Genomic DNA, 23,027 nt, shown 5'->3' on the forward strand with positions numbered 1-23,027 from the left:
GCATTATCTCATTTTAATTCTCAACCCTGCAAATTCAGAATTGGTACTCCTGTTCACAGATAAAAGATCAGAAAGGTGCAGTGACATGTCCATGGCCATACAGCTAAGGAATGTAAAAGCCAGAATTTGAATCACTGTGGACTTCATTTGACTCAAAGCTTCTGCTCTGAGTCCTGAACTCTCTTCACAAAACGACTTTGAGACAGTTCTGATTTCCTCCATTCTAAGAGGCTACTGAGGTCCAGGGATGACCCAACTTGCCCAAGTGACACAGTGTGTCAGAAACCAAATCAAGCCTGTCGAACTCCGAAGTCTACTGTGCGTCCTAGGTAGAGGAAGAGCAAAAGTCAGGGGTCAGGAACATGCCAGTAAGTCCCTGTGAATCAGGCACGACCCTGTCCTAGGACACGATTTCCTTGTCTCCTTTCCATCCCCCCCAACCTCCACACTTAAGGCCATTCCAAGAATATTCTTTTTCCTGGCTCTCCCCAGTATGTCCTCTGGGCTGAATGGGGACTTGGTAGTTCTTGGGAGGCTCTAAGACACCCTTTCCCCAAAGGTCCCCTAATAAAGAAACAGCCAGGGCCCCACCAGCCTGGGAACTCTCACATCCCTACACATCTGAACAAGGTTTATGCATGAATGACTGGTGCTTGAATCAGGAACCAGCCAAACTGAGTTCAAATTCCGCCACCAGCAACTGGCCAGTAACACCAGCTTTCTTTTTTAAAAGCGTCTATTCTGGGACAGACATTTCACTAGGGATTTCCTTCATATTTTAAAAATTGAATCCCCCCTCCTCCATGATTGGCCCCATTTTACAAAAGAGGAGCCTGAGGCTCCCGGCGGAGAAGCGACCAGCGTAAGGACAGCCAGTCGTCACCAGCCTGGGACTTGAAGCCACACAGGCCCCAGATTCTGCTGTTGCCTAGGAGCCGAGGAGGGAGGAGCTGCCAGAGCGCAGGGGGGAGGGGAAAGAACCAAGCGAGCTCCAGGCAGCGCGCGCTGACGACAGCAGGTGATTTTTTTCTGCAGAGCGCTTTCTCTCAGCGCCTTCCCTGGATTTTTTCCCTCAGTCGCCGAGCAGTAGATAAGGGTGGGGCCGCTTCCCTGCAGCAGAGACAGCAGCGGCAGTGGCTGCGGCATCCTCGGGAGCAGCTGCTGCAGCAATGCTCGGTCTCCGCTGGAGGTGAATCACCTCCAAGATCTGCTAGGTGGCCGGCTGAAACGGGACGCATCGGGGAGGGAGAATAGAGCCTCGTCCGTGGCCCCTGAGGCCACCCTGCTCGGTCCTTCCTCTACGCCATGGCTTAAGACCTCAGCCACCTCGTCTCGCGTCGCCTCTCTTGGCCGGGGTCTGCGCGCCGCCGCAGCAGCAGGGAGGGGCGCGACCCAGACGCCCTCGCCCGGGGACTCCGGGACGCCGGGTAGCTCACCCATCGGTGCCCGCAGCAGACTGCGCTCCCAAGACCTTTACAGGCGTCTCCCGGAGGCGTTTGCTGCCGGTAATCGGGGGGACTTTACGGACTTTATCTCAGTGATAGCTTGACCTTCCTGGGTGCTCTCTGAGGGAGGAGAGCGAGGTAGCTCAGGCCACCAAGGGAAAAAACAGTGGGAACCAGACTGGTCGAGGGCCGAGGGACTGAAGTAAGATTAGAGACTTGCTTTAGAGCCACAAAAAGAAAGAGGGAAGGCCAGCTTTGCAGCTAGCATCATGGCGTGGCCGTGCATCACGCGGGCCTGCTGCATTGCCCGCTTCTGGAACCAGCTGGACAAGGCGGACATCGCGGTGCCGCTGGTTTTCACCAAGTACTCGGAGGCCACCGAGGCCCCGAGCGCCCCGCCGCAGCCGCCGCCGCCGCAGCAGCAGCAGGCGCAGCCGGCGCACGCGCCCCCCTCGGCTAGGGCGGTCGCCATAGAGACGCAGCCGGCCCAGGGCGAGTTGGATGCAGTTGCCCGGGCAACGGGGCCGGCACCCGGGCCTAGCGGGGAACGCGAGGCGGCGGCTGCGGCCGGCCGGAGCGGGCCCGGCGCGGTCCCGAGCTCCGGCTCCACCTCCAGCGCAGGCCCCGCGGACTCGGTGATGCGTCAGGACTACCGCGCCTGGAAGGTGCAGCGGCCAGAGCCGAGCTGCCGGCCGCGCAGCGAGTACCAGCCTTCCGACGCGCCCTTCGAGCGCGAGACCCAGTACCAGAAAGACTTCCGCGCCTGGCCGCTGCCGCGCCGCGGGGACCACCCGTGGATCCCCAAGCCCGTGCAGATCCCCGCGTCCTCCCAGGCTTCGGTGCCGATACTCGGGGCCTCCAAGCGCCGGCCGCAGAGCCAGGAGCGCTGGCCCGCGCAGGCCGCCGCGGAAGCCCCAGAGCAGGAGGCGACCCCTGGCGGAGCAGGTGGCCCCGCCGCCGGAAAGCCCTCGGGGGCGGACGAGCGCGACACGCGCAGGAAGCCTGGGCCCGCCTGGATGCTGCGTCGCGCCGAGGGGCAGGCGCCGGAGCAGACGCCGCTGCCCGCCGCCCAGGCCCCGGTCCAGGCCGCGGGCCCGGAAGCTGGCAAAGGGCGGGCAGCGGCGGACGCCCTCAACAGGCAAATCCGCGAGGAGGTGGCGAGCGCGGCGGGCAGCTCCTACAGGTGAGACGTGGGCCGCCGCTCAGGCGACGGGGCGGGTCACCCTTACCCTTTAGCGGAGGCTGCCCTGGGGTAGGGGGTTGGTGGGGGGGGGGGGTTCCTTCTCCGCACCGCGGACCTCAAGTGCAGCCCCTCCCCCGCCAGACCACACCCTCTCCTCGGCCGCAGCTCAGACACCCTGCCAAGGCTGACTTCTTTCAGCTCTTTCTTAGGGGAAGGCTGTTAGTACTATCCGTCCCCGCCTGCCCAGGTCTTTCCCTTTACCACCGGGGCATCTTTCCCCGCATCCCCGCCCCACCTTGGATCCCCGCTTGCTGGACCGAGACCCTTGGCAGTTTCTTCACAGGCGGTGCCATTCCGCCCCACCCACTTCAGCGGCATCAGCCCCTCGCTGCCGGCTCCGCTGTTGCCTAGATCAACTTGGCGCTCCCCCACAGAGCCCCGTCCTCCTAGAAGAAGAATTCTTTCTCAGTGGCCAATCCCCTCCTCCCTAGCCCAGTTCCCTCCGCCTCTCATTCTTCCCTCCCTCCCTCAGTCCCTGGGAGACACCCAAACACCACACCCTTTTCTTGATTCCCCGCGGGGCTCTTACTGCTCACCTTCCTCCTTATGCCATCAGGTTTGGCGTCGGATTCCTTCCTCCTCTCAGTAGCTGTGTCACACGGAGCACGTTTCTTAACCTTTCTGGGCCTTAGGTTCTTAGGTGTAAGACGCGGTTGATCATAGATTATTCTTAGACTTGCTTGTTCATTTATTAATTAAATATTAACATTTAACTTATTTTTGAGCACCAGCACTATATGCCTGGCACGGCACGAGACATTGTGAGGATTACATGAGACGGCCGGGGAGAATTAAGCCTGGTACACAGTAGGTGATGAGAATGTCTTAGTGCCATTACAATCTTGTGCATGATCCCTCATTATTCTGATTTCCACTTCCTAGATACCTCCAGCCTTCTCCCCTATTGAAGCATTTCCTTTCTCCATTCTCTTTATGTTTTCCAGTTGTGTTGCTCATTCCATTACCACCAAGACCCTCCTCTTTAGCACATTTAAATTCCCTCTAAATGAATGCCTTCAAGAAGGCACATATCCATTTTCTCTTTCTTTCTCCCTCCCTCTTCCCTTGCCTCTCCCTCTCTCCATCCTTCTAGAATTCTCTCTGTGCTGCAGCCTCAGCCCTTCCAACTTGCTTTCTCACCGTGTGCCTCCAATATGTTTTTCTGAATGCTTAGCTCTCCATCCTCCCCTTATGTTTCCACCCAGATCAAGCACTAAGAGATCTCATTTGACTCTGAGCATGTAACATTAGGCTTTAGGGTCTCTGGGGAAACAGATGTGCAAGATGAAAAATTGAGCATTTATTAAAAATGTGGCTTATGGGGTCCTTCATCAATGCCACAGCCAGTTCCCTCCTTCCTGCAGAAGACTGTGGTTGGGAGGACTGCAGAGTTAGTGTCTTTTGCCAAGACCCTGTATGTAGCCTCATACCAGACTGATGTCTTTCTCCAGTGAATGTACCAACCACTCCCTCATATGCTGAGGGAAGCTTAGCGGAGATAGATATCCTCTTTTTAAAGACAAAATTCCTCTCTCTCCCAGGTTTTAAGTCTAGAAAGCATTTCTCAATGAGAAGGGGCAGCTAATATTCGGCTCTGACTCCATCTCCCCACCTCCCCACCCCACTTGGCATTTCTCTCTTGGTTTATTGTTAGAACAACCACAGTGGTCTCGGAGGAGTGTACTACTTTTTTTATGGCTTTGGGTTGGGCAAGATCCTTTTCCTTGGTTCAGAGCCATCAGAAGTAGAATTTGCACCATATCTTTGTTCTACTGCCAAGGGAGAACCAAAAAGAAAAGAAGGAAGCAAATAAACAGTGGGCATAAAAAACAAAACCAAGGTGTAGTTTTGTGATTCTGCTTGTTTCCAAGGCAGGCCCCACTTCATTCCCAAAAAACCCTAAGATTCGCCCAGCATCATCACAGATTTCTGATCTGTCCTCCTCATCTTCCTACCCCCACTCCCTGCTCCTACTCCTGGGTAGTAGTACCTGGTGGCAAGTGGAACCTTATCACCCACCATGAAGGAAACTACCCCTTCCCACCTCCAGAGAGTCAATGCCAATCAAGACAGATTCCAAATTCTCAAATCTCCTTTGGTGATCCAACTCGGTTTATATTTCCAAGTCAATAGGATTTGCTTTGTCCATGAAAAATGGGCTAGACAGTCAGGGGATGACCTACCCTTCAGATACAACCCACTCCAGGTATATTGGCTTGCACCTTTGTTCCATATGGCCTCTTCTCCCCAAATCCCACCTTCACCGTATAGTAAGCATGTCAGGCTTTACAATTAGGATTATACTCATACTGCAAGTGATAGGATTGAATGGGGGAAGGCTCTGCTTTTGCAGCTCGTGAAAATGATTATTTTTAGTGGCTATCAGAATCAGAACTCCACCAACCTGTCAAAAAAAAAAAAATCTCTGAGCACCTCAAAAGAATTGTAAAATTTAATTATGCATGTGACTTTGGGGCCAGCGGTTCCATTTTGCTATTTAATCAGAAGGGTTTGGAAGTATTAAGAGAATGAGTGTTGCTAAGAGACGTCAATTTCCTTAATGGACAATTTAAGTGCATGACCAAGTTGGTGTGAAATTTAACGTTGTTTTCTGTTTCAGAAGAAAATCCAACCAATAGGGAAATGCACTTCGGGTGAAAGTAGACATGAAGAAATAAGACAATTAATCAAATATCCCATAAAGAAAAAAAATGTATGGAAATTGTAGGCTTATCTGGAACATTGGTTTTCCTTCCCTATTGTCTCATGTTCTTTTCCTTGCTATGATTCCAAATACCTCCTGAATATGCCCACGACTGGCATAGATGAGTTTTAACATTGCCTTATTAAAAGCCAGGTTGGGTTCCATTTCAAAGATAATTTGATTTACAAAACGCTTTTCTTCTGCCACTCTACATAAATCATGGTGGCTTACACTATGGTGACTGGTTCATCTCATGGGCTTTCCAAGTGACATCTGTCAAATGACATCAATGTGAGCAGTTGGCTTAAATAGAGAAAAGTACACACAATCCATCAGCTTAACATATTGGCATATAATGTAAAATATACAGTCAGCTTGCGGAGACATATACATACTCATTGGTTTTTCTCTTACGATATACAGTATTCTCTTACGATATACAGAAAATACCAAACATCCTTTGACACGATGATTTTGAGAAACCTTCCTAAATCAACAGTTCATCTAATTCGTAATTTATCTGCACTAGCCTGGGATTTTTGCATTAAGTGCTATCTTGGGTATCTTTCATTATTCACAATCATGAAGTTGATTAATTTTTAGTACACTCATTTTACATAATGATGTTGTAATATTGAGAAGCATGTCTCTGTTACCACTTTGAACCTTAAAGATGGATTTTGCCAGGCAGCCACTTGTGACTTTAGACCTAGCATTCTCAATTAGAAAAGAGATGAGTCACGAGAAGGGGATTAAAATTCTCGTCTCAGTCCCATTGCCCCAGCCATCAGTTAATAGGGATAGATGGGGTGGCAGGTGTTCCCCATAGAAATGCTAATGAGAGACTTCTCCTGAAAGAAATCAGCTGAGGCACCAGGAGGTAGAATAAATAAATCAGAGGCAAAATATTTGACAAATGAGAGCAGTAACAAGGAAATTGGAAAGAAAAGGCGCCTTTCTTATCTGCCCTATAGTCTTCCATGAAGCTTAGAGAAAGGCCTGTCTGACGTGGCTTCTGCTGGCAGAACTGCCCTTTGCTTCTGGAGCAACTTCCCACTTCCCTAATTTCTTCCTGGGCAAGTCTCAGAGATAACTGCAAGGCCAGTCTCAGATACTGAATCTTTAAGGATATCTTCCAGGTGCTGCCATTCAGAGCCAATCTTTCTTGCATTCCCTTTCTATATTCTGTGCACTCCCATTGTCTGCTCGATTATAAGATACTGTTGTCTGTATCTGCCTCCGCCACCAGATCACAAACACTGGGAGAGAGGGCTGTACTTTGTTCATCTCTATACATCTCACAGTGTAACATTGCGCCCAGGTGCCATATAGGTTTGCAGAATCCAGTAAATTTTTAGAATTTGATGAAAATTTTGTTCACCTACACATTGATTCATTTCATTCAGTTTTATTTAGTTGGATTTATTTCAGAAAATGACCACAAAGCCCCTGCTGTGTATCAGACAGGATGCTGAGGATACCAGATGAATAACTTATAACCTTTATGTAAGGATGTTATGGCTGCCTTAATCTAGATAAAGTCCATTCTCTACTAGGTTAGCCCTAGAAGTAGATGTTCAAACGAGGACGGGCAGCAAACCTTACAGATCTCTTGTACCTTCACCCAGGCCAATGACCCTCAACCTTGACTACCATTTGGAATCATTGGAGAGCTTTAAAAATGCTGATGGCCTTGCCCAGAAATTCTGATTTAATTGGTCTGGGGTGTGGCCTGAGCATCTGAATATTTCAGAAACAGTCCCAAGTGGCTCTCATGTGCAATTCAGGTTATGACCTACTTCCCTAAGTCAAGGGTTCTCAAAACTCAGTACACCCAAGAATCATCTGGCTAGTTTTCTAAGATACAGATTCTTGGGCCTCATCCTCAGGCATACCGATTCAGTAGGTTTAAAGTAGAGCCTAAGAAACTACATTTTAACATGCAGTCTAGATAATTTTGATGGAAAATACTGCTTGGAGAAATTGGCTTTCCTTGAGGTATTGAGTTTTCTCATACACAAAAGCAGTGTTGGTTGCCATTTATTTAAGTCTTTAATGTCCTTCACTTACATTTTGTAATTTTCTGCACAAGAGTCTCTTTCTCTCTCTCTCTCTCTCTCACACACACACACACAAATGCACACACATTTTTTTAAAAGTTTTTTTATTTATTTGACAGAGATCACAACCAGTTAGAGAGGCAGCCAGAGAGAGAGGGGGAAGCAGGCTCCCCACTGAGCAGAGAGCTGGATGCGGGGCTCGATCCTAGGACCCTAAGATCATGACCTGAGCTGAAGGCCGAGGCTTAACCCACTGAGCCACCCAAGCGCCCCTGCACACACATTTTTAAGTTTTATTGTTCTATATTTAAATCTTTAGTAATATAACTGGATTTTAACCTTATGTATGGAATAAAGTAGGGAATCCAGTTTTCTTTTTTGTCTTATGGAAACCCATTTACCCCCAAAGTGCAACTTTTCCTCATTAATATCTCCATGAATCTCCTCTATTGCATAAGGGTCACATATGTTTAGATATATTTCTGGGATATCTGTTCAATTCCATTATTTTGAGTTAATGCCACACTACCACCTTTTCTTTTTGTCTACGATATTTCCAATTATTTTCCTATTGTGAGGAGTAGATTTTGTTACATTTTCTAATGGTTTATTGCTCATATGTGTTAATTTTTGGATGTTGATCTTGTATTGAGGAACTTTATCGTGCTCTCTAATTAGTTTTGTCTGCAAACTCCCTTGGGCTGTCTGTGGAGATAATGTATGTTTTTAGCAAATACCAATTTATTGTCTTCCTTTCCAATATTTATATATCTTTTGTGTGTGTGTGTACTGCTGCAGTGGTGAGGACATAGGATGTAGTTTTGATAGTAGGTGATAATAGGCATCTTTGTCATATTTTTTATTTTAAATGTTTAAATGTGGAAATGCTGCTTATGTTTTAAAAACTTCTTAAGTTTTATCAGGTTTGAGGTTTGCTCTGTGTTTCTATGAGATAGCATCATATCAGATTAAGAAACTTCTCTTTATCCAAATTTACTAAGGGTTTCTAAAAATGTGGATGGGTATTGAATTTTGTTGACTGCTTTTCCTGCATCAACTGAGATGATCAAATGGTTTTTCTTTTTGAATCTGTTATTAGATTATTTTGATATTGAACCATCTTTGCATTCCTGAGATAAACCTTACTTGTATAAAAATACAGTTTGTAGTGTTGAATTTGGTTTGCTATTTTTTATTTTAAATGTTTACACATATATTTATATCCTCCCCTATGAGGGAGTAGAGAAAATTAGCCATTAGAGAATGGAGCTCTGAGGGATACAAGTATTTGGGGGGTTTTGACAGCAGAAGTAATAGCCATGAAAAAGACAAAGAAGGAGTGATCAGAGGAGTAAATCAGAACAGAGACATAGCACAGAAACCACATGGAGTGCCTAACTCAGCAATGCCTTATGCCTCTTTGGAATTTTTTACTGAGGAATTACTGTGTGCAAAGCATTTTTCTAGATCATTGGTTGACCTTGTGCAGTTAACTCTTAGAGATATAATGTTGACCAAGACTAACCCACAAAGAGGAAAGGAGATAAGAAATGGGCAATTATTGGTTGCTATCTTGGGGGGAGGGGGAGACAAAAGGTACTTACTGCATATATGAATTAAAAAAAAAAAGTCAAGCCAGTGATAGTTCTAAATCTACAATCACCAAGAATCACTCAATTTCCCAGACACAAAACTAAAATACTCCAGTAAATGTCCACTAAGATTAAAGAGCTATCTTTATAATCAGTGCAGCTCTGGCTTTACAAATTATGTCAGTTGTATAAATGTAGAACTGCGAGCTTCTAATTCTCTGCTGAATGAAGAAAACTGCAAGATGGGCCTCAGCCAACAAACTAAAAATTCTCTGGATGTTCACTAAAAGTACTAGTTTTCACTATTAGAGTTAATAATAGTAGCTAATTGAGTGCCTACTATGTGCCTGGCAGACTGCTACAAATCTTAGATGCATTTTCTCCTACAACATTTACAGTAGCCCTGCAGGAATGGTACTAGTACTTCCCTGTTGGGGCTTAGGACCTCAGGGCCTCTTGTCTGCCCTGAAGCTTTTAGACTCGAACACACAGACTTGGCTTAATGCTGTTTCTCAATACACGCCACGTCCTCCATGTCATATTAACATGTATTATCTCAACTCAGTTTCAGTCCAGGAAACATGATTAGTGTCTACTCTGTATCAGGCTCATTCCTAGGATGACAAAGCTGTCCTCGCTCTTGAAAGGCTTCTGTGTATAAGCAGAGACAAGTGTGCTGAAAAGTACCCTAATAAAAAGTCTTTGCAGGGTCTGGTGGGGCACAGAGGAGAGAGAGGTTAAGTCTGCTTGATCTGAGGGTTGTTGGAGAAAGGGTTCAGGAGAGAAGGGACTGGCAGGGGATCTTCAAAGAGGGGGACATTGTGGGGAAGGGGTCAATTTGAGTAAATGGATGAGAAGAGAAATTGTAAGCAGTTCTGTGCCGGCAGCAATTAGAGGTCTCATGGGATGACAATAGAATAGTGAAGACCAGGTGGGGAGGCTGGGCCAGTTCCTTTGTCCTGTAAGCAAAGAGAAGAGCAGGATTAGGTTTTGGGATTTGGGAAAAGGTGACTTTGATGGTGGTGGAGGGATGATTGGGGGGCATGGAGCTGTAGTCTGGGGCAGAGATGGTGACAACCTCCAGCAAGGAAAGAAGGCAACAAAGCACTGACACTGTTGGATGCAATAATGTTTTGGCCAAAGAAAAGTAGGTCCAAAGGCAAAGAGAGGAGGCTAGGACATTGCCCAGATCTCATACTTTGGATGTCTGGGGAAACAGTCATTCACTGAGTAGATAACACCATTATGAACCAGTTGGATTTGAGGTGTCTTTTTCCAAGGTTGACATGGAGATGTCCAGTAGAAAGTGAAAATAGAAATCCGCCCTGCTGGTTAGCGTGTAAACTGGTACAATCCTATAAAACTCTTCAACATTATCTACTCAAGGTAAACATGTGTTTTACTCTAAGACCCAGGAACTGTCCTCATGAATGTACACCCAAAAGAGATGAGGACAAAAGAGTTGTACAAGAATGTATATAGCAGCTTTAATAATAATAGCTAAAAAGAAAAAAACAACGCAAATGTCCATCAACAATGGGACAAGTTGTGGCATATTCATATAGTGGGTTCTCACATGGCAGGATGTGGCCGGGAGAATAATGCCTTCCTCAACCCCCCACTCAAGTATGTCCACATCCTAATTCCTGGAACGTGGGAATATGCTATGTTACAGAGCAAAAGGGACTTTACAGCTGTCATTACATTAAGCATCTTGAGGTGGGGGAGTATCCTGAATTATGGGCCCGGTGTAATCACAGAGATCTTTACAAGTGAAAGAGTCAATGTCACAGTGAGGCAGTATGATAAAGACTCGGCCAGACGTTGCAGACTTCAAAGATGGAAAAGGGGGACATGAGCCAAGGAACGCAGGCAGGTTCTAAGAAACTGGAAAAGACAAGGAAATGGCTTCTCTCCTGGAGCCTTCAGGAGGAACACCTTGCGTCTGGTGACACCTTGATTTTTTTTCCAGTAAGATCCATTACAAATTTTTAACTTACAACTAGAAGATAATACATTTGCATTGTTTTAAGCCATTCAACTTGCGGCAATTCATTTCAGCACCTGTAGGAAACTAATACACAGTTTCTCAATCTTAGCACTTCTGACACTTTGGACTGGATAATTCTTTGTTGTGAGGAGCTGTCCTCTGCCTTATGGCATCCCTGGCCTCTCTCCACCCCATGCCGTAGCACTCCCCACTGCACCCTCACCCTTGCTAAGCCGTGAGCATCAGAAATGTGTCCAGGCATTGCCAGAAGACCCCTGCAGGGGGAAAAATTGCCCCTGGTAAGAACCACTGTTGTATGAAAAGTAAAATTACTGTAATACTTTATAATATGGATATATCCCACAGCCGTGGTGATGAATGAAAGGAAGAGATACAAGACACTTACTGAACAATCCCATTTATATGGATTTCAAAAACAGGCCAAAGGAATTGACAGTGGTGGAAGTCAGAATAGTGGTGCTCTCTGGGATGGGGCAGGTAACTAGTTGAGAAGGAGCACAAGAGAACCTACTGAGATACTGGAATTGTTCTATGTGTTGATCTGGGTGGCGATTATGTGGATTTAGACATGCAAACAATTAAGGTTTATGGACTTTATCCTATGTATATTATACTTCAACCAAAAATTTCAAAATAAATACAAGCTAAGTAAATGGAGATCGAGGTTGGATGCTCAAGAGAAAAGGCAGAACAGAAAAGATCTGGACCTGGAGCTGTCAGTGAGGATCAAACCCACAGGCATCAGAGTGGGTGGGGCATAAAGAGGGTGGGAAGAAGAGACCACTGGGGGCAGGGCCCAACCAGCACTGACATAGGGTTAGGCGGAAGAAGAGTCAGTGGGGGATGAGGATGGGCTGTTGGTGTCTATGTGGAGTGAGAGCACAGGCCCCAGCTCTGTTCCCATTTCCCACCTCCCCTACCTCCAGCCTCTGTGTTCCCACAGGAGCTACCCCACTTGTATGTAAAGCATCATAGTACCCTTCCCTAGCCTTGCTGGACCAGCATAGCCCATTGCCAGTGTATATTTTCTCCCAAATGACTGAAGACGCTTCTGCAGCACTAAGCCTGGTGTAACCTCTTTTGGTGGGAAAATTTGGCTCAGGCCCCCAGCCACAAAATACACCATAACTACCTCCTTGAAACACTGCCTTCTGCCTCCTCCACGGTGCTGCTCCCTGTGGTCACTGTCTATTTCGTGCAGTGACTTCGTGTGTCTTTTTGGCTCCCACTCTCCTAAGCCTAGGCTGTCCTCCTTCACCAACTTGTTTTTGCAGTGGGAAAGGGTTGCCTGTCTCACTCCTCCTTATCCTGAACTCTCCGCAGATTTCCTTCCCATCCAGAGTAAGAACTAGCACCTCGGGCTGCAGTCAAGGCTTTTCAGGATCTGACCTGTCTGGTTGTTCCCAGCATTTTTGCTCACTGTTCCCCACACTCACCTGATTCTTTTTCCTGGGGGTTCTCAGTGCTGGTTGTACATTGCAATCATGGGGGGCCCAGAAGGTGAGCCAGCCAAATCACAGTCTGACCTGGGCCTTGACCAGCCCTGTGTGTAACTGTGGCTGGATTTTGCTTCCAGTTTTCCCTCCTGCTCTTCTCTCATCTTCTCTAAATCTCTCCCATCCTTCAGGGTTTTTATTCCATTGTGAAAGAGGCTTATACTGTAAAAGCAGGGAATTAGGCTGGATTTATTTGATCATAATAGCATAATAATAATAATGCAGTGGGCTTAATATTATTTTTATTCTGAGTTCAGTGCAGCATCTTCAGAGCATGCAAAAGCTGGGGCTATGGGTTCTGAGGATTTAAGGTGCAGAGCTCATGATCCCCGCTCACAGGAGCTTGCCATCTTGTGACGCAGGTAACATGGATACAAGCATCCAAAGCACCAGGCAGGGCCTGCTGAAGGTTCAAATCAGGGGCCAGAGATCCCTAGGGCCACAACAAGGGCTGGTTAATTTTGTTGGAAGATTCGTGGATGGGATGGTGGGATGAGTCCTGGGAGGTGTACTGGTGTCCTGTTAGGGATTTCCTGACCATTAAAACTAAGCTCGAGTCATTTCTCTGTAACTTAAAAATCTCTGTGACCTTGAAAAAGTCTTTTATTCTCTCATAAGTAAAATGGAGATAATTGCACAGTAGTGACTTCAGAGAGGAAGATCGGGGGGAGATAACACTTTCCCCAGTGCATGCCCATCACACTAAGTGCTGGCCACATTTATTGCTATCATTGAAAGAACAGACTAGAGTCAGTAACCAATGAAAGTCTTTTAGTTATTCACTCAGCAAACCTCTGTCAGGTCGTGTAGCAGACACTATGCTAGGACATGGGGATATAGAAATGAATTGCACATATCCCTGTCCTAAAAAGAGCTCTAGCGAGAGAAACATTGAGAAAATTATAGTATTAGTAGTATGTGCAAAAGTAGAAATATGGAGAAGATACTGTGGAGATACAGAGGAAAGGGTGGGGGGAGTCTGCCTCAGTCTGAATCAGGGACCATTTTCTGAAGGAGGTGTACCTATGCAGTGTGTCAAAAGTGTGGAATTAGTTTCATTGGGAAGGCAAGAGGTTCAGAGTTTTATATTCCTTCCTGCAGGTCTTTAACAATGAGCTAAGAACAAAGAAGGCCACTTAAGAGTACAATACTTACTAGTAATTTCAGCTCCTCTCAGATATCTAGCTTTATCTTGGGACTTGTGTTCAAATTCTGCTCACCACTTGTTAACTACATGACTTTGGGCAAGTTATTTAACCTCTCTTGTCTGATTTTGCTTCCTCAGTGGTAAAATAGAATCAATAATATCTATCTTGCAAAGTCACTGAAAGACCAAATATTCCATTAAGTTTGTGACTTGTGACTCTCTTACCTGTCTTTTATTTTTTTAAAGATTTTATTTATTTATTTGGGAGAGAGAGAAAGAATGCGAGCACATGAACGGGGGAAGGGTAGAGGGAGAAGGGAGCCGATCATGGGGCTTGACATGGGGCTTGATCCCAGGATCCTGGGATCATGACCTGAGCCAAAGGCAGATGCTTAACCAACTAAGCCATCCAGGTGCCCCCCTCACCTGTCCTATTTTCCATTGTACTTCCAGCACCAAGTTCACTACATGGTATTTAGGAGATGCTTAATAGATATTAATTGAGCAAGTGAATACTGATGTATGTACACTATTTAACGTAGTACCTAGCCAATAGTAAGCACTCAGTAAAAGACAGCTATTCTCATCATCATTATCCCAAGTGCAGTTGAGTACCAATCAGCTAATAGAAAGAGGCAATTTTGCCCTTCTGGGTGCACAGATTCTGAATTTCTGGAAAGAGAACAATGAAATGCTTAAATACAAGATTTTCTGTGACTATTTTTGAGTCTGACCTGGAGAATCGGGGAAGACTTAAGAAGGGAGGGTAGCATCTGAGCTGGATCTTGAAGCATCAGTCTCATTTCCATAGGCAAAATAATCAGGCAGGCATGAGGTGGCACATTCCAGGTAGAAGGGAGAGCTGGAGCCTGGAGAGCTAACTAACATGTAGAAGTTGTGCATTCTATTTCCAGTATAGTGTAACCCTGGCTGCTATGACCATTTCATGTGGGCTTCTCCCTGGAGCTGGAACAAGGCTTTTAAAAAAAAATAGATAAGGATGACGTGCTATAAAAAGGTGCCCGAGGACAAATCCCCTTGCCTAGAATGAAACCCCTATGAGAAACACAGAAGAGACCTCTACCGTGAGAGGACTGTGGTGACAGCTCAAAGAAGTTCTGTTCCGGCCCTTCTCCAAGGGCTGGCTGGGAACTGGAGAGAGTCTTGGTGATTCCAGCTGCTAAGAATCTAATCTTTTTGCACCATTCTCTGGGGAGCCTTTTATTTAGCACATCATAATAGTCCCAACCCAAACTACATTTCTCGGAAGGTGATACATTATAAATGCTACCTTCTCTCTATCTAGATGGAAGAAGTTGGGGAAAGAGTGTTACTTTGTTAATAAATCAATTCAACCCAGTTCCTATTTGTTGAGTACTTCCTATGAATAAGACGCTCAGCTCAGCTCTGAGGAGATGACTGCGGAGTCCACAGTTTGGCACTTCCTGATTCAGTCTGTGTCTGTTCCTACTTCAGTAGTAGGGAGAAGCATGATGATGAAGGTGATAATGGTGATGGCGATGCTAAAGGGAGGAAGGGGCAGGAGGAGATGATGCAGCAGCAGAAGCATGGATGCTTTCAACTAAGCAAGGTCTTTAGGGGTGGGGGTGATAGAATAGGGAAGAATACACAAGAAAAAGTGAAGAACAGAAGGAAAATTAATAATCCCAGCTACTGATCTGATCGCCATGGTGCAGAGGATCAACCAAAAGACCTGGCATCAGAGAAACCTCAGCTCAAAGCCCAGCCTTCCCACTTACTGCTGATGTAACCCTGGCGAAGGCATTTCAAGTCTCCGAGCCTGAATTTCCTCCTCAAGAACATGGCGCAATGTTATACATGTCGTAGGTCGCATGGATGTGTACCTGTTTTATGAATCATTAGGTCCTCACGGTCAACATTTTAAATATTAGCACTCAAAAAGAAGCATGGAATCTGACTGCACTCCAGTTTAGACAGATGAGTCCCTGAGGGACAGGCTCTGACCTAAGTTGGATGACAGCTCTGAACAAGGTAGAGGCCGTTCACCATGGAGTGAGCAGGAGAATGAGAGATGCAGTATTAAGCATGCATTCCAGCTGCTGGTTACTAAATATAATTGTGATGAATTTGGGCCAGGGAAAGCACAAAGTGCTAGGAAAGCATTTGATGGGACCTGACAGGCCTAACCTAGACCAGGCATTGGAGCTGTTGTCTGAGGAGGTGGTGCTGGAGCTGAAGCCTGGGGGGTGAAGGTGAGCCTCGATGCCTGCCTGGCTTCCTGTGGGCCTGGCTGGAATCCCTCCTCCTGGCTTCATTTCCTGGTCTGTCAGTAATGGGTTGGCCCAGTCCCCTCTGCAGGCCTTCCCGGCTAGGAACCACATTCCAGGATCCCCTTAATCACCCGAGGGCATGATGCCAAAGCGCCCTGTCCTGAAGCTTGCTGGAGAAAGCACAGGGCCAAGGAGAAGAGCACGACTGCGACGGGAAACTGATGACATTGAAGAGTCAGATCATGGCCAAGGATTTGGTTTCATCCATTTGATACTGCTCTCATTCCCTCCTAAATATCTGATGCTACATTGTCTGAGAAATCTTTGAAGAACTTTCTCTTTTTTTTTCCCTTAGAAATTAAAAAAAGTACACTACAAAGAAGAGTGCAGCACCCATATTGTTACTACCCAGAATTTTTAAAATTAACTTTTTATTATATTTACTTCCAGTTTTGTTTGTGTCAAAGCATGTTTTTCTTTCATAATAAAGTCCTCTTGGCCCACCTGACCCAGACGCATTCCACTCTTCCCTCTACCCCAGGAGGCTACCACTTATGACTTTGGGGTGCATATCTCTTTATCTATAAACTACAGAAGAAATTACATATGTGTGTATGTGTTAATTTATTTTTTATATAGTATTTGATGACTTTTTAACAAGTTTTTTTCTTAGGTATTAATTTTTGTAATAATCTCTGTACCCAGTGTGGGCCTCCAGTTCATGACCTCAAGACCCTAGTCACATGCTTTACCAACTGAGCCAGCCAGGTGCCCCTGTGTTTACTTAGATGACAGCTAACACTGTGTATCATTCTGTGATTTCATTTTTTTCACCCAACATCATACATGATGAAATACAAACAAGCAGCCATAAGCACCCACTTATTTATAGTTCCTTCCTTTTAATGGCTGTAAAACCTGCTAGCATTGAGTGTATCACATGTTATTTATCTTACTTTATTTATATTAGGTTTTCTTAATTTTTAACTATCAAAAATGGTGCTACAGTGAGTATCCTTATACATGTCTCTGTGAAAATATGTAAGAGAAGTGAATCTCTTCACTTGGATCTAGGTTATATGCATTTTGCTAGATATCGGTAAATTGCTCTTTTTACTGGCTGGACTCATTTATACTTCAACGAATCATGTAAAAAGTATCCTTTTTTCTTATAATATAACCATTTAAAATTTTGCCAATTTTATAGTGAGAAAACGGTCATTGTTTAATTCCTATTTCCCCGCTTTTCAGCGAAGCTCAGAAACTTTCTATGTGTTTATCAAAATCTCCAATTTCTCTTCTGCGGACTGCATGTTCACACCCCATGCCTGTAGTCCCTAAGGTGTGATCTCATTTTAACTGACCTACACTGACACTGACAAGTCATCTTCTTTTCTGTGACTTGGCTTTTGCCTCCATTTCCAGGGTCTTTGTCACATGGAAATTCTTCATTTCAGTCTATTCACTGTGTTCAGTCCTTGCCTGTGTGGTTTGTGCATTTTTTTCCTAATTTCAGAAAGACTTCACTGGCAAAGTGATAGACACAGTCTTTTATACTTTCTTCTGATAGTTTCAAGGTTTGTATTTTACATTCAGGTTCATGGTACATCTGGAACGAATTTTGAATGGTATGAGTGTGAGATAAGAATATATTTCCATGTGCTTCTATGTGGAAAGGCAAAAATCCCAAATTCATTCGTTTAACAGCCCCTTCGTTCCCACTGAATTAAAAGGTCCCCTCTCTCTGATAGCAAGTCCTATCACTTGTGTGTGTCCGTTTCTGGGTTCTCTGCTTAGTCGCATTGACCTATTTGTCTATTCCTAACAAATACTACACTTAACCTAATTATGATGGCCCTATGATGTGTTTTGATTTTTCACAGGGCAAGTCTCTCTCTTGGTTCTTCTTTTTTAGAATTGCCTTGGTCTTACTTAGACATTTACCCTCCCATATTTATTTTGGACTTTGTTTTCAACTACTACAAAAAATACTATTGAGATTTTGAAGGCGGGTTAAAATTACAAGTTAATCTGAAAATTGACATCTGTGTAATATTGAGTCTTTCTGTGTATAAACAAGATACATCATTCCATTAACTGAGGTCTTGTTTTATATCCTTCAAAAGGTCTTTTTTCTATGCTTTTTCCTAGACGTTTTCTAAATTCTGTGGCTATTGTAAGTAAGGTTTTTTTTTTTGGTTACCTTTCCTAATTGGTTGTCGGTGATGTATAGGAATGATATTGATTCCTGTATGTTTAACTGGTACCTGTAAACTTGATGAATTCTCTTGTTAATTCTAAAAATCTCTTTTGAGAAATTTCTTGGATTTTCTATTTACCATGATTTCCCTTTGTTCCTTCTTTGATTCACTTCAGCCTTTTACTGAATTGATTAAATTTTCTCTTTCCCTTCTGTGTAGAAGTTGTGCATTCTATTTCCAGTTTTTTGTTGGGTGGTTGGTTTTTTAGTGTCTATCCATCCATCTTTTTTAATCTGTAGGTTTGACTTACAATTTCAAGTTGGTCAGACTTGACCTCTGATCGCCCCTTCAGCTTGCATGTTCTTGTCTTATAGTTTAGCTCAGCTTTGATTTACAAATCCTCTAATTTAGAAACAATTAGTAATAAGATTGTTATGTCCACTGCTTACTTAGATTTGCCTCTGTTTTCAGTAATATTTTGCTCACCACTGGTTTTTGAATCCCACTCTTGATTTCTGGAAGTCTTCCCTTTGTCTGAAATACTTTTTTCTCATCCTCATACTTTAGTGATAGCTTGCTGAGGGAAGAATTCTGGATAGACATTAGTTTTCTCTTAGCACTTTAAAAATATCTCTCCACTATCTTCTGGCCATGTTGTTGCCTATGAAGAATGGACGATAATGTAAACTGCTTGGATTAGTACTCAGCACATAATAAAAGGATCCTAAGTATTATTGGCAGCCGTGGCCATCGTGGCAGTAGAAATAATAGCATCAACTTTCTGTACATCCTATCTCATCTTCCCAGCTCTGTCCTGTAGGTGCTGTAATCTGAGGCTCAGAGAGGTTGGATACCTTTTCCAGTGTTGCACCGCTAATAACTGAAGGCATAATTTACACCCCTGAATAGGCCACCTAAAACCTGTTTCCCCCTCCCCCTAGATCACATTGCCCCTATTATCATAATGGTTTGGACGCCATTGTAAACTAGAGGCTGGAAGGAGTATTTCCCAAGACCACCAGTGAGAAACTGGGAGACAAGGGCCTGGGTACTGATGCTCCACACTTCCAGAACAAGCTGGGACAAAAGCACGGAACAGTGAAGGGTTCTTTGGAGGGACCTCAGAGTCCCTCAAAGTTTATAGTTGTAGAGTCATTCTTATAGTTAAGAATTCTGGTTTTCCAGGGTGTTGAAAATATAAGCTGTTAGTATATCGAATCCTCCTAGGGGAGGAGCTGCTTTTCACTCATTCATCCATCCGTTCCTGGATGGAACAAAGAAGTCACTCAAATTATTGGCAAATGAGTGTGGTTCTGACATAAATGTTGGCTGGTATTTTTGTTTGTGGTGAGGAGAAAGTGAAAGGGAAGCAATGAGGGTGCCTGAAGACGCGTCACAGCCGCACTCATTAGCGAACGCTGTGAGCTTTTCGCTTCCTCTGTTAAGCATTGTGAGTACTGGAAAAATATTTCCTCCATTTTTTTTGTGCTCCCTACAACGTAACAGCTTACAGAGATGACACACTCTTACGTTTAATCTGCACTGTTAACATTGTATTCCATCACTTTTTTAAGTCTGAGCAGCCAAGAAACCAATAAACCCAATCCTGGTTTGCCCCATTTGCTGACTTCCGCTCCCAGCCATGGAGCTGGAACAGCTCCACAGAAGCCACCAGTACACAGCGTTCCCATCAGTGGGTACAATAGACCTAAGTTATCTCAAGAGCATGGATGATGGTGACATGGAGCAAAATAATTAGAAAGTGATATTTTGAGCATTTGTTACCTTTTCCTTTGATACAGTAGGTTAATTTATATTTATAAAATTACATTTATTTATACTGGCTGTGCTTAACAGCTGGCTCAGAAAATTTAATACATGGCTCTCTCAAGATAGCATGAGCTGGCTCCAGCACCCTACCAACATCTAAAATAGATATGGAAATTGGAAGGACAGAGAAATCTTCTGAAAGACTGATGTTTGAGTAGGGTTCTGAGGGTTGAGTAGAAGTCTGCTGTATAAACTGAAGGGCAGCATCTCAGGCACATGGAACAGTATGAGGGAAGGTAGATCCCAGGGCTTCTGAGGAACATGGGTGGAAAGTAGGGAAAGGCCAGAGAAGGAGGGCAGAGCTCATTCATGAAGGGTCTTGTGGACTCCTTATCCTGAAACTCCAGGGAACCACTGAAAGATGTTAAACGAGAGAGAATGAGTGTTTGGATCTGCATTCTCAGGAGACCTGTCTGGCACCTGGGAGGGGAGAGGTTTGGAGAGGGCCAAGGCCGGAAGCAGGGCATGCATAGTGCCAGCATGGTCAGGAAGGTGCCCGGGAGTGGAGGTCAGGTGGTGAAAGGGGAAGTGCATTCCAGAAACCCAGAACAGCATGTGCAAAGGCTTGAGATGTGAGAAACGAAACCAAGTACAGAAAACAGGGAGGCCCGGGTATAGCCTTCCTGCCAGGGAATGGCAGGGCTGTGACTGGAAATCTGAGCACTGTTGACACAGGGTCAAGGACTCCTGAACCAGTAGGGGTGTTGGATGTAGTCCTCTTTCTGGATTGCATGGGCAGAAAGTGGTGTCAGTGTGCTTCACTCTCTCTGAACCAAACTATTACATAATTGCAATGTCCTTTGGCTTACCTGATTGAGCTTTTGGCAGGTCATTGTGATGTGAACTAGCCTCCGGGAGGCTGATCATCTATGTTCTTATTACTCAAAGTGTGGTCCATGGACCTGTACCATCGGCCCTTCTTGGGAGCTAATTGGGTATACAGAATCTCAGATGTTACCCCAGATCTACTGAGTCATAGTGCATTTTAACCAGACCTCTGACCTACAGTCGGAGAATCCCTGAGCTAGGGCAGGCTTTCTTTCACGTGGCCTAGACCACCTGCCCTGGAATCACATGTAGTACCTATTGAAGGTGCAGATTCCTCAGCCCTATCCCAGACTCCTGGGTCCTGCCAGGCCTTCTGGATCTGAATTTCTAAGGTTGGGCCCAGAACTGGAAATTTCATCATGTTTCAGAGTCATCCTCATGCACATCAACAGTCCACACTTAGCCCCAAAAGACTTGGCCCACATAATCATGTTTGACTTGAATCAGAAAAATCGAACTCTTTCAACTGTCCTGATAAATTATTTCCTTCCCTTTCTATGCAAAGCACTTTGTAGGTCATTGTCTGCCAGATGTAGGTGCTCAATAAATGCTAGCAGTTGGTGTTATAGTATTTGTTACACTTGAAATGTCATGAGTTCCTTGTCAAGGCTAGGAGCAAGCAAGAGCTAGGAAAAAGAGTGTGTGTGTGTGTGTGTGTGTGTGTGTGTGTGCGCACGCATGTTGGGGTGGGGGTGAGTAGAAGGATGCCAGGTACTAGATAACTCAGATGTCCTCTCAGCCTGTTCCCCGCCCAGTGCCAACGACCATCTGCTCAGAGCAGCCGCCTGTCTGGGAATCGGGGGTATCCATGGGAACTAGCAGGGAGGGTGCCAAGAGGACTCCATGGCCACCAGCCAGAGGGGAGAGTGGAAATCAAGTGGAACTGAGAGTGATAGACTTGTGTGTGTTCAGCGGAGTGGGAGGTGGTCAGCTGTGAGAGCAAGGGTGGGGCCTGAGCACAGCCAGCCCCGAGGCTCAGCGCCCAGAGGAAACCAGCAGACAACTCTAGCTGGCACAGCTGTGCCGGGAGGGTCACTTGAGGCATGAGGCAGCCTGAAGAGTAGTATTTCTCTCTCCCCCTCCTTCCCTCCCTCCCTTCTTCTTCCTTGCCTCCCTCCTTTATTAGGAAGCTTAGTTTTGTTTTGTTTTGTTTTTTTAGTACAATTTGTAAACAAATAAAAACCAACAGTGTCAGTTGCCTCAAATCCCACTGCTCATATACAGATGCTGTAATTTGAGTATTAGTTCCTCTTTTTTTCTCTTCATATTTTCATAAAGTTAAAATCATGCATTTCTGGTTCTGTATTTGACTTTCCAAAAAGTTCTTCTGAGTAATTTAGCTTTGAGAAAAAAAAGAAAAAAAAAAAAAAACAACATGGGATTTGGAGTGAGATGCCACCCTACATTCACATCCCCAGATTTGCCTGGTTAAAAACCGAGGCTGAGGCCAAAATGAGAAACTAATCCAAAATGAATATTCCTAAGTGGATGCTGTGGCACCATCTTAGCTAGCAGTGCCATTTTAGTTTTTGAATTGATTATTTCTTATGTATTTGAGCCAGCTTGATAAAGCCTGTGCATAAAGGGGGAAAAAAACCCTCCCAATAGGGAGAGAAGAATGAGGAATTATTTTGCTTAGATATTTCTGAAAACAGCAATAAGATTTAAAATTGCTGTATTGACCCCAGAATGTGATCTAATGAGGTAGGAAATATTAATTTGGATAATGTCTCCTTCATTTACTGTGAGCTGTCTTCCCATGGCACCAAGAGCACTTGTGCCCCAAGGGCAGGTGCCACATCTCATGTGACCAGTTGAGGGAAAAGTGAATGTCACCAGCTGAAAAGTGAAAACCTGCTGGGGAGACTACGGGTGCCATGTCAATCCGTGTTTCTCAGAAATTCTCCGAAGTGGGGCCGTCCAAGACATCGTGGGTAGCTGAGTTTACTTTACTCCATGTGTTTCCACGCTTTTAAAGATTTCTGTCCTCTTAAGTATTTATCTACGAGTCAGTGGTCTGTGGGCTGGGATGTGAAATATGTGGACAAGCAAAACAGAACGGTGGAGCTGTGGGTCGCTTGGTGAGACAGAAGGGAGCATGGGGCCAGGAGTCCAGAAAGATTTAGATTCTTCTATTTCCTGCTCTGAAGCCCATGTCTGGGTGCTCATGAGCAGACCACAACCTGCCCTTTTAAATGTTTCTGTCCTCTGAAGTGTT

The 23,027-nt window shown here is 45.1% G+C and overlaps 1 protein-coding gene across 2 annotated transcripts in view; it reads left to right on the plus strand.

Annotated features, from left to right (window-relative positions):
• The first annotated feature begins 965 nt into the window (after nucleotides 1–965).
• The window catches only part of MAP6 (microtubule associated protein 6), a 71,772-nt gene continuing 49,710 nt past the window's right edge, over nucleotides 966–23,027 (plus strand). The window contains exon 1 of one of the 2 annotated variants that reach the window (XM_082747177.1): nucleotides 966–2,628. In XM_082747177.1, coding sequence (XP_082603303.1) covers nucleotides 1,715–2,628 — 914 coding nt within the window. In that variant the 5' untranslated portion in view covers nucleotides 966–1,714. The remainder of the gene's footprint in view (nucleotides 2,629–23,027) is intronic. The other variant, XM_082747178.1, reaches the window with a different exon arrangement.

Source organism: Mustela nivalis (assembly GCF_964662115.1).
Source record: "Mustela nivalis genome assembly, chromosome: 9".
In the NCBI taxonomy this organism is placed as follows: Eukaryota; Metazoa; Chordata; class Mammalia; order Carnivora; family Mustelidae; genus Mustela; species Mustela nivalis.